This window comes from Oncorhynchus mykiss, chromosome 9, assembly GCF_057628025.1.
Source record: "Oncorhynchus mykiss isolate SJ-2025 chromosome 9, ASM5762802v1, whole genome shotgun sequence".
NCBI classification, from domain to species: Eukaryota; Metazoa; Chordata; class Actinopteri; order Salmoniformes; family Salmonidae; genus Oncorhynchus; species Oncorhynchus mykiss.
In genome coordinates this window covers 11567546-11584592 of record NC_143030.1, presented here as the reverse complement: position 1 = coordinate 11584592, position 17047 = coordinate 11567546, and the positions used below count along the sequence as shown (strand labels likewise).

Below are 17047 nucleotides of genomic sequence, written 5' to 3'. Positions count from 1 at the left end.
ATCGGTCTTGAGCAGGTGGCGAGCCTTCAACACCACCACTGTTAGAGTACTGGTGGTGGACTGGTAACACAGAGACAACAGCAGCTCCCCTCGACCAGCACCCCTCTATACACAGACAGGGAGGGAGGAGGCAGAGAGGGAGGGAGAGGAGAGATGGAGGGAGAGGAGAGAGGGAGGGAGGGAGGAGGCAGAGAGGGAGGGAGGAGGCAGAGAGGGAGGAGGAGGCAGGGAGGGAGAGGAGAGATGGGGTGAGGGATGGAGGAGGGAGAGAAGAAGGGAGAGGGGGTGAGGGAGGAAGGGAGGAGGGAGAGAGAGAGGGAGAGGAGAGAGGGGTAGAGGGGGTGAGGGAGGTAGGAGGAAGAGGAGAAGGGGAGGGAGGAGAGATGGAGGGAGGAGAGAGAGTGGGAGGGGGAAAGAGGTAGAATTAAGAATAAAACGATAAATTAAAAGACCTGACATTTTACAGATATCTATATATGTGCGTCAACACATAGACTCATCTCCTGCAACTGGCTCTGTACTTTGTCTTAGCCAGAGATGAGCTGAATTAATTTGCTTGAATGACCACGCACTTTACACACAGCCATTTCCTGGTTCCTCCGCTGTGTGACGAATCCCCAGGGGGCCTCTAGTCAGAGAGAGAGGGGGCGCGATGGCTGCTCCTGCCACACCCTTAACCCACAGGTGTAGAACAGTCCACAGTGTAGAACAGTCCACAGTGTAGAACAGGCCACAGTGTAGAACAGGCCACAGTGTAGAACAGCCCACAGTGTAGAACAGCCCACAGTGTAGAACAGCCCACAGAGTATTGATCTGGTGACAGCAGTAGAATACAGACACAGCTGGCCACAGCCCTTTTCTCTCTCCCTCTCTCTCTCTCTCTCTCTCTCTCTCTCTCTCTCTCTCTCTCTCTCTCTCTCTCTCTCTCTCTCTCTCTCTCTCACTCTCTCTCACTCTCCCTCTCTCACTCTCTCTCACTCTCTCTCTCACTCTCCATCTATCTCCTCTCTTCCTCCCTCCTCCCCCTCTTTCCACATAGAGATCATACTACAGACAGATTAGAGAATGTGTCCCACACCCACATTAACACTACAGATCCACATTACAACAGAGATCTGTTCCATACAAGCCCTGTTTCTCTAATCACAACACTTACAGAACCACAGCTGTTGTTCTCTCATCTGACATCCACATAGAAGGAGAGAATTATAGTCAACATGATTTTTCTCAGTACCTAGCATCACATTTTCATGAGTGAGTTTGCATCTGTCTGTCTATCCATCAATCTCTATCTGTCGTTTGTACACATGAGACGTGAGAGAGAACATACGACTGAGAGACAAGACGTCATCAGTACATACAAACCCTTTCGTCCTTTCTCAGTTCTCAGAAGAGTAGCAGCAGAAAGGAGCCAACCAGAGGCATAGAAGAGTCTAGAAGCCTGGTACACAACACTACACAGAGACATCTCTCTCTCTCTTTTACTCTCTCTCTCTTTAAACTCTCTCTCTCTTTTACTCTCTCTCTCTTTTACTCTCTCTTTCTTTCTCTCTTTAAACTCTCTCTCTTTTACTCTCTCTCTCTCTCTAAACTCTCTCTCTCTCTTTAAACTCTCTCTCTCTCTTTTACTCTCTCTCTCTCTCTAAACTCTCTCTCTCTCTCTAAACTCTCTCTCTCTCTTTAAACTCTCTCTCTCTCTTTAAACTCTCTCTCTCTCTTTTACTCTCTCTCTCTCTCTAAACTCTCTCTCTCTCTCTAAACTCTCTCTCTCTCTTTAAATTCTCTCTCTCTCTTTTACTCTCTCTCTCTCTTTTACTCTCTCTCTCTCTCTAAACTCTCTCTCTCTCTCTAAACTCTCTCTCTCTCTTTAAACTCTCTCTCTCTCTTTTACTCTCTCTCTCTCTCTAAACTCTCTCTCTCTCTCTAAACTCTCTCTCTCTCTTTAAACTCTCTCTCTCTCTTTTACTCTCTCTCTCTCTCTAAACTCTCTCTCTCTCTCTAAACTCTCTCTCTCTCTTTAAACTCTCTCTCTCTCTTTAAACTCTCTCTCTCTCTTTTACTCTCTCTCTCTCTCTAAACTCTCTCTCTCTCTCTAAACTCTCTCTCTCTCTTTAAACTCTCTCTCTCTCTTTAAACTCTCTCTCTCTCTTTTACTCTCTCTCTCTCTTTAAACTCTCTCTCTCTTTTACTCTCTCTTTTACTCTCTCTTTCTTTCTCTCTTTAAACTCTCTCTCTCTACTACTACTACTACTACTACTACTGCTACTTTCACCAATGTACACATAACATGTGTACAATACAATAGCATAGAATATAGTAGAACATAGCCTACAACTCTCAGTCATAGTACTCCTGTCCTAGACATCCACAGCCAATGACAGCACTACACAGAGGATGGGATATCACCATCACACATAGATTGATCTGTTCTAGAATGATCTGTTCTAGAATGATCTGTTTTAGAATAATATGTTCTAGAATGATCTGTTCTAGAATTATCTGTTTTAGAATAATATGTTCTAGAATGATCTGTTCTAGAATTTTCTGTTTTAGAATAATATGTTCTAGAATGATCTGTTCTAGAATTTTCTGTTTTAGAATAATATATTCTAGAATGATATGTTCTAGAATGATCTAGAGATTCTAAAGATACAATGGCTGGTAGAGTGATAAATCTGCTATCTGATACAACTAAATGACTGTGGTTAGGTCCAGAAATGACCCCCTATCCCCTATAGGCCTTGGTCAAAAGAAGTGCGCTATAGGAAATAGGGTATTAGAATAGGGAATAAGGTGCCATGAGCTGCGATTCTACCTGTGTTGTTCCATTAGTACTGTGTGCTATTAGACACCTGGAGGATGTATTATTAAATCAGGTAGAAACCCTCACTACCCCGAGGACTTCATTCATATTATGATAATGGTAATTATGCCAAGCAGAACTTGTATTAGACGCTAATGGTAATTATGCCAAGCAGAACTTGTTTTAGACACTAATGGAAGAACCAAGTAACTCTCTCTTACCCTGACATTCCTCTTTATGATCTCACGGCTCATGAGGACACGCCCCTCCGCCAGGTTGATCTCAGCCAATGGGACGAGAGTCTCACCAATGACCTCATCACGGGAGAACCTATCGAAGCTGAGCACCATGAAGTGGAGGGACAGCTCCTGCACACGGACCAATGGGATCCCGTAGAAACTGAAGGTCTCGTCAAACGCCGGGTCCAGAGTCTTCCTCAGGACGCGAGTCTTGACCCGGTGCTTCTTCTCCGGAAGCAGGGTCAGCTTAATGTAGGGGTCAGAGGTCAGGGACTGCTCGTCGGTCGGGGTCAGCCCGTGGGCCTCCTTGATGTGAACCACGAAGGCCTTCTTCTCTGAATTGTATTCCAGGGAGAAGTGAAGGGTCCCGAGGCCCACTTCAGGGCCTCCGTCCTGGGGTTTGTCTTGGTCAGCGGCACCCTGGGTGGGGATTGGGGTCTGGCCGGAGAGGCTATTGGTGGTGGTAATGGTTGTGGGGGAGGGAACCCCAGGCTGGGTGAACCCTGGGTGGGGGGAGGGAATGTCCAGGTCTGGGGAGCTGCGGACCTTGGTGTGGGTCTGGGGGTTGGAATGTGGAGGTTTGGTGGTGGAGGTGAAGTTACCGTTCAGGTCACGTTGTTTCTCCAGGTCCAGGTGAAGGGGCGTTCTGCCCCCTGCTGGGCTGGAGGCCGCTTGCGGTTGTTTTTGTTGTTTAGCGTTGTTGCTGTTGGCATTGCAGTTTCCGTTCACGTCGGTCTTGCTTTCATTGGCGGTGGCAGCAAACTTCTTCTTGGCGCTAAGACTCTCGGGGTAGATGTCCACGCCTTTGAGCATGTGCACGAACTTGTAGGGTGGTGTCGTCTGTGGCTTGGTGTTTTTACGCTGGCAGCAGATCCAGGCGAAGAGGGAGACGCAGGAGACGAGGCCAAACACACTCACCACTGCAACACTCACTGGCACCTCCACTAGAGAGGGAGAGAGAGATGTGGAGAGAGAGAGAGAGAGAGAGAGAGAGAGAGAGAGAGATGGAGAGAGAGAGAGAGAGAGAGAGAGAGAGAGAGAGATGGAGAGAGAGAGAGATGGAGAGAGAGAGAGAGAGAGAGAGAGAGAGAGAAAGAGAGACAGAGAGACAGAGAGACAGAGAGAGAGAGAGAGAGAGAGAGAGAGAGAGCGAGAGAGAGAGAGAGAGAGATACTTTTGTTAACCACCCCTCCTGTGGATCTATTGTGTGTGTGTGTGTGTGTGTGTGTGTGTGTGTGTGTGTGTGTGTGTGTGTGTGTGTGTGTGTGTGTGTGTGTGTGTGTGTGTGTGTGTGTGTGTGTGTGTGTGTGTGTGTGTGTGTGTGTGTGTGTGTTGAATATGCGTAACTTTCCTCTGTCTAACTACTTCTGTAGATGAATGTATTGACAAGCTGAATCAGAAACCCACTGCTTATTACCATAACTAACAGGCTGACTGACTGACGCACTGTCTGAGTCAGAGACAGCATGACAACAGCACAATCTGGGGCTGTGTCCCTAAACGGCATCCTATTCCCTAGATAGTGTCCTATGGGCGCTGGACAAAAGTAGCACAGTACACTATATATGGAATAGGGTGCCATTTGGGATGTAGTCTGCACAATCTGGGACTCCTACCTGACATGACATAACATGACATAACATGACATAACAAGACATAACATGACATAACATGACATGACATAACATGACAAGACATAACATGACAAGACATAACATGACATAACAGAATAATCAAGGGTCGGGTCAGAGTGTGAACAGAGAAATGGCCTTTTGACATAACTCGGCATTTTGATACGTTATAGCGATTTGAGACAAAATTATGAGGTAGCTTATTGATTTATTAACAATTGATGATTATTCATTGCCTCTCATTAATCTCAACTAGCCAATCAGATGAGAGATTGGGGACTGTTTTGTTAGTTAGCAACACAAAACACATAAAGGTTCTTATATTTTATAGGTTATAGGTTCTTATATTTGTGTCAGAACGAAAAACAGGGAAGGCAAAACCCCAGTGCCTCACCCTTGTCTTTCAGCTCCACGCACACACACACACACACACACACACGCACACACACACACACACACACACACACAGGCTCTGAGAGTATGTGTCACGTCAAGGCATGCAGCAGTCTTCAGCAGGAATGTACCATGTCTTTACAGGTGAAATAATGAATAATGAACCCCGACATTACGCTTTATTTCAACATATTACTAAATAGCCCACTGCGGTACAATGATGTGTGATAGTTACCATTAGCTCGTAAGAATACTCAAGGGGTAATCTAACTGGTGATTTTTATTCGATTTTTGCTTCTCATATGTTTTCTTGTATATCTCCATAACATGATATTGCCAATACGATCTCCTGAATAAATAAAGGATCAATCAATTAAACACATCAAATAAGGTGTGCTCGGAGCCCACGTCACAGTGCAGCGGGTGGAGAAACAGATGGAGACGCCGACTGGTGTTGGGTGGAATCACGAGACTCTATCGTCCCCAATGGCACCCTAATTCCCTGTTGACCAGAGCTAGATTGCCTTTTTCAAACGGAGAGCACTAGATAATGTCTAAGGTGCCATTTGGGAGACATGGTGAATATTACAGACAAAAAGAACAGAGACTTTCCGAGTTTTCCCAACCACACTCAAATAAGTCACCAGCTGCCGCCAGCTACTTACCGAACTGTGTTTCTTCCGTTACCATCGGAGCCATGTTCCCGCTTGCTCGCGTGCTCTGTCCAAGGTGCTGAAACGGTCCGCGCTTCGGTTTATTCCAGCACTCACACTCTATAAACCTACGCTACCCTCCAATCCGTCCTCTAGGTATATCTCCTTGACAGCGAATAGCGACAGATTTTTTGATGATGTGACTTAAATGATTTAATCTGTTTGTTTCGGTTTAATAATTCAAACGCAGCTGTTCTTTTCAGCGAGGCAACGGTTGGCAGGCTATTGTCTGTTCTCTTCCCAGCGCGAGTCTCACCCTGCTCGTGTTGTTACTCTTTGCGCTATGAGCATCTCTGAGGATGAACCACCCCTCTCCCTCCTCTCTCTCCCTATCGCCCCCTCCTCCCTCCTCTCCCAAGCACCCCCACCCTCCTGCTGAGTTCACAGCCGCTGACGCAGTTGTGACGGAGGCTGCTGAAATCACTGCCTCGGTGAAACAGCATAACAAGCAACAAGCTCATCAATTTCTATGACTGGCTTACTGACTGACTGTCTGGCTGGCTGACTTACTGACTGACTGGCTGAGTGCCTAACTTACCGACTGGCTGGCTGGGTGGCTTACTGAGTGCCTAACTTACCGACTGGCTGACTGGCTGGCTGACTGGCTGACTGGCTGGCTGGCTGGCTGGCTGGCTGGCTGGCTGGCTGGCTGGCTGGCTAGCTAGCTGGCTGGCTGGCTGGCTGACTGGCTGGCTGGCTGGCTGGCTGGCTGGCTGGCTGGCTGGCTGGCTGACTCCCTCGCTTATACACTACATGACCAGAAGTATGTGGACACCTGCTCATCAAACATCTCGTTCCAAAATCATGTGCATTAATATGGAGTTGGTCCCCCCCTTTGCTGCTATAACAGCCTCCACTCTTCTGGGAAGACTTTCCACTAGATGTTGGAACATTGCTGCAGGGACTTGCTTCAATTCAGCCACAAGAGCATTGGCGAGGTCGGGCATTGACGTTGGGCAATTAGGCCTGGCTCTCAGTTGGCGTTCCAATGAATCCCAAAGGTGTTCGATTGGGTTGAGGTCAGGGCTCTGTGCAGGCCAGTCAAGTTCTTCCACACTGATCTAAACAAACTGTATGGATCTTGCTTTGTGCACAGGGGCATTGTCATGCTGAATAAGGAAAGGGCCTTTCCCAAACTGTTGCTATAAAGTTGGAAGCACAGAATCTTCTAGAATGTCATTGTCTGGTGTAGCGTTACGATTTCCCTTCACTGGAACTAAGGGACCTAGCCCGAACCATGAAAAACAGCCCCAGACCGTTATTCCTCCTCCACCAAACTTTACAGTTAGGACTATGCATTTGGGGAGGTAGCATTCTCCTGGCATCCGCCACTAACAAAGACTACATCTCCTCTGGCCAGACCCCCATCCCTAGTGCCTGGCCACACCCCCATTCCTAGTGGCTGGCCACACCCCCATCCTTAGTACCTGGCCACACCCCCATCTGTAATGCCTGGTCACACCCCCATCCCTGACCACACCTTCATCCCTAGTGCCTGCATAATTGTTTGCCACATGTTTTTCTCAGTTGTCCATGCTATTTCAATATTTCAATAATAAATAATTAGATTTTTCCATTGTTAATGATGGCGGATTGTCAAGTTTTTAATTTCCTTTTTTCAAGATGAATGATGAGAAGAGAATATGGGTATCTCACTACACCCATATGCCATGTCCTGAAATGTCCAGACAGACGGATTAAAAGTCATTCTGACAGCCAACTTTCTAGCTCCTTCCATAACTTTAGGATTTTATAGTGTTCCCAGAAAGCATGGATTATTGAGTCATTGTTAGTTATTCCCAGAAAGCATGGATTATTGAGTCATTGTTAGTTATTCCCAGAAAGCATGGATTATTGAGTCATTGTTAGTTATTCCCAGAAAGCATGGATTATTGAGTCATTGTTAGTTATTCCCAGAAAGCATGGATTATTGAGTCATTGTTAGTTATTCCCAGAAAGCATGGATTATTGAGTCATTGTTAGTTATTCCCAGAAAGCATGGATTATTGAGTCATTGTTAGTTATTCCCAGAAAGCATGGATTATTGAGTCATTGTTAGTTATTCCCAGAAAGCATGGATTATTGAGTCATTGTTAGTTATTCCCAGAAAGCATGGATTATTGAGTCATTGTTAGTTATTCCCAGAAAGCATGGATTATTGAGTCATTGTTAGTTATTCCCAGAAAGCATGGATTATTGAGTCATTGTTAGTTATTCCCAGAAAGCATGGATTATTGAGTCATTGTTAGTTATTCCCAGAAAGCATGGATTATTCTGTCATTGTTAGTTATTCCCAGAAAGCATGGATTATTCTGTCATTGTTAGTTATTCCCAGAAAGCATGGATTATTGAGTCATTGTTAGTTATTCCCAGAAAGCATGGATTATTGAGTCATTGTTAGTTATTCCCAGAAAGCATGGATTATTGAGTCATTGTTAGTTATTCCCAGAAAGCATGGATTATTGAGTCATTGTTAGTTATTCCCAGAAAGCATGGATTATTCTGTCATTGTTAGTTATTCCCAGAAAGCATGGATTATTGAGTCATTGTTAGTTTTACACTTAAGACATGACTCTGTCGTTATGCTGTAGAATTTGTGAATTTTGTCTCTTGTATAATACATTCTATACATTAGTTTATACTGGATTAATTGTACATTTTCATGAACTATAATTGTGTTAGTTATACTTCAACTTTCCCTCCATCTCGTGCCAACATCAATTATTTTTGTGTTTTGGTTCCAATAGTTTATATTCTTTTCTAAAAGATTGTCAGTTGGATATGCTCTCTGCAAGTTTCTGTATATTTTACCTATCATACCAACATACTTTTCTGACTCAAATAAGATTCCCTCAAGGTTGATCTGATGTCCAAAAGATTTCAAAATCGAAATTTGGTGATGTGTAACTTTCAAGTTGCATGTATTTGAAAATACCTACATTGGTCAGTCCAAAATTGCTTTTTTAAATTCTGTCATAGAAATGAACTGATTTACTGTTAGGAAGTCATTTCTGGTTTCTATGCCTTTAGTTTTCCACGTGGACCAATTTATTGGTGATTTCTGAAAAGCAATCCAAGGATTGTTCCATAGAGTTGTGATATTGGTTCTCGTAGAATACGTATCATTTTCTTCCATATTGTTAGAGTGTTCTTCACTATTAAGTTTATAATGTTCTTCGCTTTATCCTTTGAAAAGAGACACTAAGAAAATTACAGGGATGAGCATCTTCAATATGCACCCATTGTTCTTCTTTAGTGCATTTAACTCTATGTCCCAAGTAAAAGCCTTGGGTAGCAGGTTGATACATTTCCAAGTCTGGGAGATAAAGCCTTGGGTAGCAGGTTGATACATTTCCTAGTCTGGAAGATAGAGCCTTGGGTAACAGGTTGATACATTTCCTAGTCTGGAAGATAAAGCCTTGGGTAGCAGGTTGATACATTTCCAAGTCTGGAAGATAAAGCCTTGGGTAGCAGGTTGATACATTTCCAAGTCTGGGAGATAAAGCCTTGGGTAGCAGGTTGATACATTTCCAAGTCTGGGAGATAAAGCCTTGGGTAGCAGGTTGATACATTTCCTAGTCTGGAAGATAAAGCCTTGGGTAGCAGGTTGATACATTTCCTAGTCTGGAAGATAAAGCCTTGGGTAGCAGGTTGATACATTTCCAAGTCTGGAAGATAAAGCCTTGGGTAGCAGGTTGATACATTTCCAAGTCTGGGAGATAAATCAACACTCAGACGTAGGAAGATGTACAACTGTCCTTTTTATTCTATACATTTTATTTGCCCATATAAAGTCTGTTAGGACAGAGTATACTTCTTTTTAAATGTCTTTGGTGGGGTAATAGGTATTATTAAAAACACTTTGGGAGCCATGCTATTCTGAAGAGGTTTTTTCTACCTGTTAGATTTACGGGAAGATTATTCCATTGAATTAGATCTGCTTTCATACAGTTGAGTAATGGAATAAAGTTATCTTTATATATTCGTTGTTTGTTGTCACTCATTAAGGATCCTAAGTATTTAATATTTTTTTGTCCACTTAAAGGATTGCTGTAGCTCGTGAATGATTATTTTTTCCATTTCCCTATTGCCATTTTTTATTTATTTTTCACTTTAATTTTATATCCTGAGTATTCTGAAAATATTTTTAGCAATTGGGGCATTGAGTTTTCAATATTGGTCAAGTATATCAGGAGATTGTCTGCAAAATGTTTTGTTTATATTAATGTTTGCTAATACCATTCACGTTTGCCAAACCTGTTATGTTTGGGTCCTGTCTAATTTTTTATTTTTTATTTCACCTTTATTTAACCAGGCAGGCTAGTTGAGAACAAGTTCTCATTTGCAACTGTGACCTGGCCAAGATAAAGCATAGCAATTCGACACATACAACAACACAGAGATACACATGGAATTCTTTCTGAAAGTGGTTCAATTGCTAGTGCAAACAGGAGGGGGTCAAGGGAACATCCCTGTCTTGTGCCCCTTTCTAAAGCAATTTCATCAAATAATGTATTATTTGTGTATATTTTTTGCATTAGGACATTTATATAATATTTGAATATCAAGGGCCATTTAAGACGGTCAAAAGTGTTTTAGGCAAAAGTGTTTTTTCCATATTGTAATAAATTGAAACATGTTCTTATATTTGTTGGTAAGTGTCTATTTTTGATAAACCCTATTTGATTGATATATATCAAGTCTGGTAAGAATTTTGCCATTCTGTTGCTTGTAAACTTTGTTATTATCTTATATTCACAATGTATTAATCTTAGAGGTCTATAACCAGCAGGGGACTCCAGATTTTCTTTATTTTAATGTAACTGAAATAACAGTTATACATGGAGCTAGGAAGTACTGAATTGAGTGGCGTGTGTTGTCATTTGTGTAAATCGTGGCGCTAATTTGTCCCAAAAAGATCAATAGAATTCTATGGGAAAGCCACCCATTCCTGGTGCTTTTCTCCGTGCTAATGTTTTTACAGTATCTAATATTTATTTTCGGGTGATCTCTGTTTTTAGTGATTATTTTTTGTCTGCTGATAATTTCTTCAGGGTTATTGAGTCTAAGAAGGCTATTGTTTAATTCTGATTTATATACATTTTCATAGAAGCTTTTAAAATGGTCATTAATCGCGTTGTTGTTTCTAATTATCACATTTGTATCTTAGGGCTGAGATCCCGCTAACGGGATCGATATGACAACAGCCAGTGAAAGTGCAGAGCGCCAAATTCAAACAACAGAAATGTCATAATTAAAATTCCTCAAACGTACAAGTATCTTCTACCATTTTAAAGGTAATCTTGTTGTTAATCCCACCACAGTGTCCGATTTCAAATAGGCTTTACAGCGAACGCACCACAAACGATTATGTTAGGTCACCACCAAGTCACAGAAGAATTCAGCAATTTTTCCAGACAAAGATAGGAGTCACAAAAAGCACAAATAGAGATAAAATTAATCACTAATATTTGATGATCTTCATCAGATGACGCTCATAGGACTTCATGTTACACAATACATGTATGTTTTGTTCGATAAAGTGCATATTTATATCCAAAAATCTCAGTTTACATTGGCGTGTTACGTTCAGTAGTTCCAAAACATGCAGTGGTTTTGCAGAGAGCCACATCAATTTACAGAAATACTCATAATAAACATTGATGAAAGATACCACTATTATACATGGAACTTTAGATAAACTTCTCCTTAATGCAACCGCTGTGTCAGATTTTTTAAAAAACTTTACGGAAAAAGCATACCATGCAAAAATCTGAGTACGGCGCCTAGAGACCAAACAGCCAAAGAAACATCCTCCATTTTGGGTAGTCAACATTAGTCAGAAATAGCATTATAAATATTAACTTACCTTTGATGATCTTCATCAGAATGCACTCCCAGGAATCCCAGTTCCACAATAAATGTTTGTTTTGTTCAATAATGTCCATAATTTATGTCCAAATTCCACCTTGTTGTTAGAGCATTCAGCCCAGTAATCCAAATTCATGACACGCGAGCAGACGAGCAAACGAAAAGTCAAAAGTTACAGTCCGTAGAAACAGGTCAAAAGATGTGTAGAATCAATCAGTTACATCACAAATGGTAATTTTGTTCGATAATGTCCTTTATATCCATAAAAACTCAGTTTAGCTGGCACGCTTAAGTCAATAAAGAAATCCCAAACGTTCCTAAAAAACTTTTCCGAACAAGTCAAACAATGTTTATAATCAAACCTTAGGTACCCTAATACGTAAATAAATGATAACATTTAAGACAGAGAATCGTTATTGTCTTTACAGGAGAAAAATACCAAAGAATGCGCTCTCATTCACGCGCTTTGAAACACTACAGCCAAAATGGGAGGCACCTAGAAAAACTACAATATCTGGCTAATTTTTCCAAAACCAAAGCCTGAAACTCTTTCTAAAGACTGGTGACATCTATTGAAAGCCCTCGGAACTGCAATCTGGGAGGACATATAATAAATGTGACAGCAACTGAAAACAGTGGTAGGCTGAATTTCTTTTGGGGGGGGGGGGTATGGTTTGTCCTCGGGGTTTCGCCTGCCATATTAGTTCTGTTATACTCACAGACATTATTTTAACAGTTTTAGAAACTTCAGAGTGTTTTCTATCCAAGTATACCCATTATATGCATATCATAGCTTCTGGGCCTGAGTAACAGGCAGTTTACTTTGGGCATGCCATTTATCCGGACCTGAAAATACTGCCCCCTAGAGGTTCAATTGTATATTTCTCTTCTTTTTTTAAATGTGACACTTGAAATAAACCAAATCTGCTGACAATGTCTTTAAGTGTTTGAGAACCATATGCTTTTTTTTCATGGAGCCCATTTGATAAATTGGATTTTGTTGGCCTTCACTTGTATAGAATCAAAGTTAACCTTCCATCTATTAACCTAAACCGCTTCCGTCAATCATTGAAGAACCAAATGAAACATTTTGGGGACATTTGAGGACAGTGGGCATTCCATAGAATGGGAGGATCATAGTATTTTTTTTACCTTTATATAACTAGGAAAGTCAGTTAAGAACAAATACTTATTTACAATGACAGCCTAGGAACAGTGGGTTAATTGCCTTGTTCAGGGACAGAACAACAGATTTTTTTCCTTGTCAGCTCGGGGATTTGATCTAGCAACCTTTCGGTTACTGGCCCAATGCTCTAACCACTAGGATATCTGGCATCCCTCTAACAACTAAGCTACCTCCCACTATCCCAACCCCTAAAACAGCAGAACCACTGCCAGATAACAAACTGTGTGGCAGATGTGCGCCTTAAGCGAGTGTAACATGAAGGTCAAACGATGTGTAGGCTGCAGCAGGCTCACCATACTGAGAAAAAACAAGGCACTCACTACCCAGTGACCTTGTTGGGTAAAGTGGTAAATTAAAAACAAGATATGCATCTAATACCGTGGCGTAAATCACCGTACTGAGATATCTTCATCATCAACTATAAGTAGACATTTCTTATGCTGCTCACCCGACAGTGTCCTTGCTGAGGAAAGATGAACCTGCCATCTTGGTAAATGAAAATCTAACTGCACCGTAATTCACCGTGCTGAAATAGCTTCTCTGCAACTATGGGCTTATTCCTAGTGTGACGCATAGCCCAGTGCCCTCGCTGGGGAAAAAAAGATGAGCTGTCATCGTGGTACATGACAATATTCTACCTATGAACCCAGCCAGCCACCTGCAGCTTTATAAAAACACAATGTTGTCATAGCAGCTTGCAATGCCGTAAGAGAGAACATAGCTTCTGGACCACGGGGCTGACAGTCATGACAAAATGAGCAATTACTGCAGGAACTCATTTAGGCTTCCACAATCCCAGAACATTTAAATAAATGTGATCTTGAGGGGTGAGCTGGGACCAACGGAGAAGCAGGAGCAGCGCCCATGCTGGAGATGGTTGTCCATAGCTCATTGTTACCAGCCTCATCCTGGCACGTTTTTGCAAAATGTAAAATGCCACTGTCTCTCCCTCATCTCCCCACCCTCTCTCTCCCTCTCCCCTATCTCTAGCTCCCTCATCTCTCTCTCCCCCTCTCTCTACCTCTCCCCTCTCTCTATCTCTCCCCTCTCTCTACCTCTCTCCCTCTCTCTACCTCTCCCCTATCTCTCTCTTCCCCTTCTCTCTACCTCTCCCCTATCTCTCTCTCCATCTTCCTCCCCCCTCCATTTAATCTCCCTCCTTCTTTCCCACTACCTCTAATCTATATCTCTCCCTCCCTCCTCTCAGTAGGTGTGTGTGTGTGTGTGTGTGTGTGTGTGTGTGTGTGTGTGTGTGTGTGTGTGTGTGTGTGTGTGTGTGTGTGTGTGTGTGTGTGTGTGTGTGTGTGTGTGTGTGTGTGTGTGTGTGTGTGTGTGTGTGTGTGTGTGTGTGTGTGTGTGTGTGTGTGTTTATATATATATTTGTATGTGTGTAGTGGAGTGCAGCCCCACTCTGAAAAAGCTAAATAATACATTGGCTTACAGAGAGAGAAGCAGACAAATAAACTCACAGACAGACAGACAGACAGACAGGCAGACAGACAGACACACAGGCAGGCAAAAAACCTCTGAATTCAAACCTAACCCTAAGTGTAGCTTCATGTCCATATCCCGGCTGAACCCTAACCCTAACCCTACCCATAACCCTAGACCTTCACATCTTGGCTCAGCTCTTGGAGTTCAGGTTGAGCCAAGGGTTAGGGTTAGGGTTGGGGTTGGGGTTAGGGTTAGGGTTAGGGTTTAGGGTTGGGGGTAGGGGTAGGGTTAGGGTTGGGTTAGGGTTTAGGGTTGGGGTTAGGGTTTAGGGTTGGGTTTGGGGGTAGGGTTAGGGTTGGGTTAGGGTTAGGGTTGGGGTTAGGGTTAGGGTTATGGTTTAGGGTTGGGGTTAGGGTTAGGGTTATGGTTTAGGGTTGGGGTTGGGGTTGGGGTTAGGGTTAGGGTTAGGGTTAGGTTTAGGGTTAGGGTTGAGTTAGGGTTGGGGTTAGGGTTGAGTTAGGGTTGGGGTTAGGGTTAGCGTTAGGGTTGGGGTTTAGGGTTTAGGGTTGAGCTGGGAGTGTCTGGACTATAATTAAATGTGAAGACTTATTTCAATCAAATCAGTTCTCTAGGTTTAATTAAAACGTGATTAAACTAATAATGTAAACATTAATTACCGTCGGGGCACCACAGAAAATGTTGAGATTTACATATTTATAATTTTTCGAATATAACTCTTCAGATATTTTAATATTTGATCGATTTGTCATTCTCATTGATGTATAATTATTACATCATCAGTTCTTATTACTGAACATCGCCAACCCTTGGATATCTGCACAAACCCTAGCCTACATCATGAATCAGCGATATACAAATTGGCTTAATTGTGTAACGAGTGCGCTGAGAGTCAGGAAGCAAGTTCAGGGGGTGATTGTTTTTTAATAAATAAAAGAAAAATGAACACAAAACACAGACAACGCACCGACATGAAAACAGAGTCAATAACACCTGAGGAAAGAACCAAGGGGAGTGACAGATATAGGGAAGGTAATCAAGGAGAAGATAGAGTCCAGGTGAGGGTATGAAGTTGCGCAGGTGCGTGAGATGATAGTGACAGGTGTGCGGGACAATCAGCAGTCTGATGACCTAGAGGTCGGAGAGGGAGTATATGTGACAAATTATTTATTTATGAACTAACTAAATAATCACACAGAAATACATAACAAACAAACAGTAGATATTTGGGTTACTACATGATACAAAGAAAAAGTCCCTAGTGGATGAAGCCGATATCAAATCAAATCAAATCAAATCAAATTGTATTTGTCACATACACATGGTTAGCAGATGTTAATGCGAGTGTAGCGAAATGCTTGTGCTTCTAGTTCCGACAATGCAGTAATAACCAACAAGTAATCTAACTAACAATTCCAAAACTACTGTCTTGTACACAGTGTAAGGGGATAAAGAATATGTACATAAGGATATATGAATGAGTGATGGTACAGAGCAGCATAGGCAAGATACAGTAGATGGTATCGAGTACAGTATATACATATGAGATGAGTATGTAAACAAAGTGGCATAGTTAAAGTGGCTAGTGATACATGTATTACATAAGGATACAGTCGATGATATAGAGTACAGTATATACGTATGCATATGAGATGAATAATGTAGGGTAAGTAACATTATATAAGGTAGCATTGTTTAAAGTGGCTAGTGATATATTTACATCATTTCCCATCAATTCCCATTATTAAAGTGGCTGGAGTTGTGTCAGTGTGTTGGCAGCAGCCACTCAATGTTAGTGGTGGCTGTTTAACAGTCTGATGGCCTTGAGATAGAAGCTGTTTTTCAGTCTCTCGGTCCCAGCTTTGATGCAGCTGTACTGACCTCGCCTTCTGGATGATAGCGGGGTGAACAGGCAGTGGCTCGGGTGGTTGATGTCCTTGATGATCTTTATGGCCTTCCTGTGACATCGGGTGGTGTAGGTGTCCTGGAGGGCAGGTAGTTTGCCCCCGGTGATGCGTTGTGCAGACCTCACCACCCTCTGGAGAGCCTTACGGTTGAGGGCGGAGCAGTTGCCGTACCAGGCAGCCCGCCAGGATGCTCTCGATTGTGCATCTGTAGAAGTTTGTGAGTGCTTTTGGTGACAAGCCGAATTTCTTCAGCCTCCTGAGGTTGAAGAGGCGCTGCTGCGCCTTCTTCACAATGCTGTCTGTGTGAGTGGACCAATTCAGTTTGTTTGTGATGTGTATGCCGAGGAACTTAAAACTTGCTACCCTCTCCACTACTGTTCCATCGATGTGGATAGGGGGGTGTTCCCTCTGCTGTTTCCTGAAGTCCACAATCATCTCCTTAGTTTTGTTGACGTTGAGTGTGAGGTTATTTTCCTGACACCACACTCCGAGGGCCCTCACCTCCTCCCTGTAGGCCGTCTCGTCGTTGTTGGTAATCAAGCCTACCACTGTTGTGTCGTCCGCAAACTTGATGATTGAGTTGGAGGCGTGCGTGGCCACGCAGTCGTGGGTGAACAGGGAGTACAGGAGAGGGCTCAGAACGCACCCTTGTGGGGCCCCAGTGTTGAGGATCAGCGGGGAGGAGATGTTGTTGCCTACCCTCACCACCTGGGGGCGGCCCGTCAGGAAGTCCAGTACCCAGTTGCACAGGGCGGGGTCGAGACCCAGGGTCTCGAGCTTGATGATGAGCTTGGAGGGTACTATGGTGTTGAATGCCGAGCTGTAGTCAATGAACAGCATTCTCACATAGGT

At 43.0% G+C, this 17047-nt stretch overlaps 1 protein-coding gene across 1 annotated transcript in view; it reads right to left on the bottom strand.

Moving 5' to 3' along the window:
* The window catches only part of LOC110517755 (synaptotagmin-4), a 7266-nt gene extending 1182 nt beyond the window's left edge, over positions 1–6084 (bottom strand). The window contains 3 exon segments of the mRNA XM_036987254.2: positions 1–105; positions 3025–3986; positions 5732–6084. The exon segment at positions 1–105 is cut by the window's left edge and continues 16 nt beyond it. Of these exon segments, the coding sequence (XP_036843149.2) occupies positions 1–105; positions 3025–3986; positions 5732–5765 (1101 nt within the window). The 5' untranslated portion in view covers positions 5766–6084.
* Between the last annotated feature and the right edge of the window lie 10963 nt (positions 6085–17047).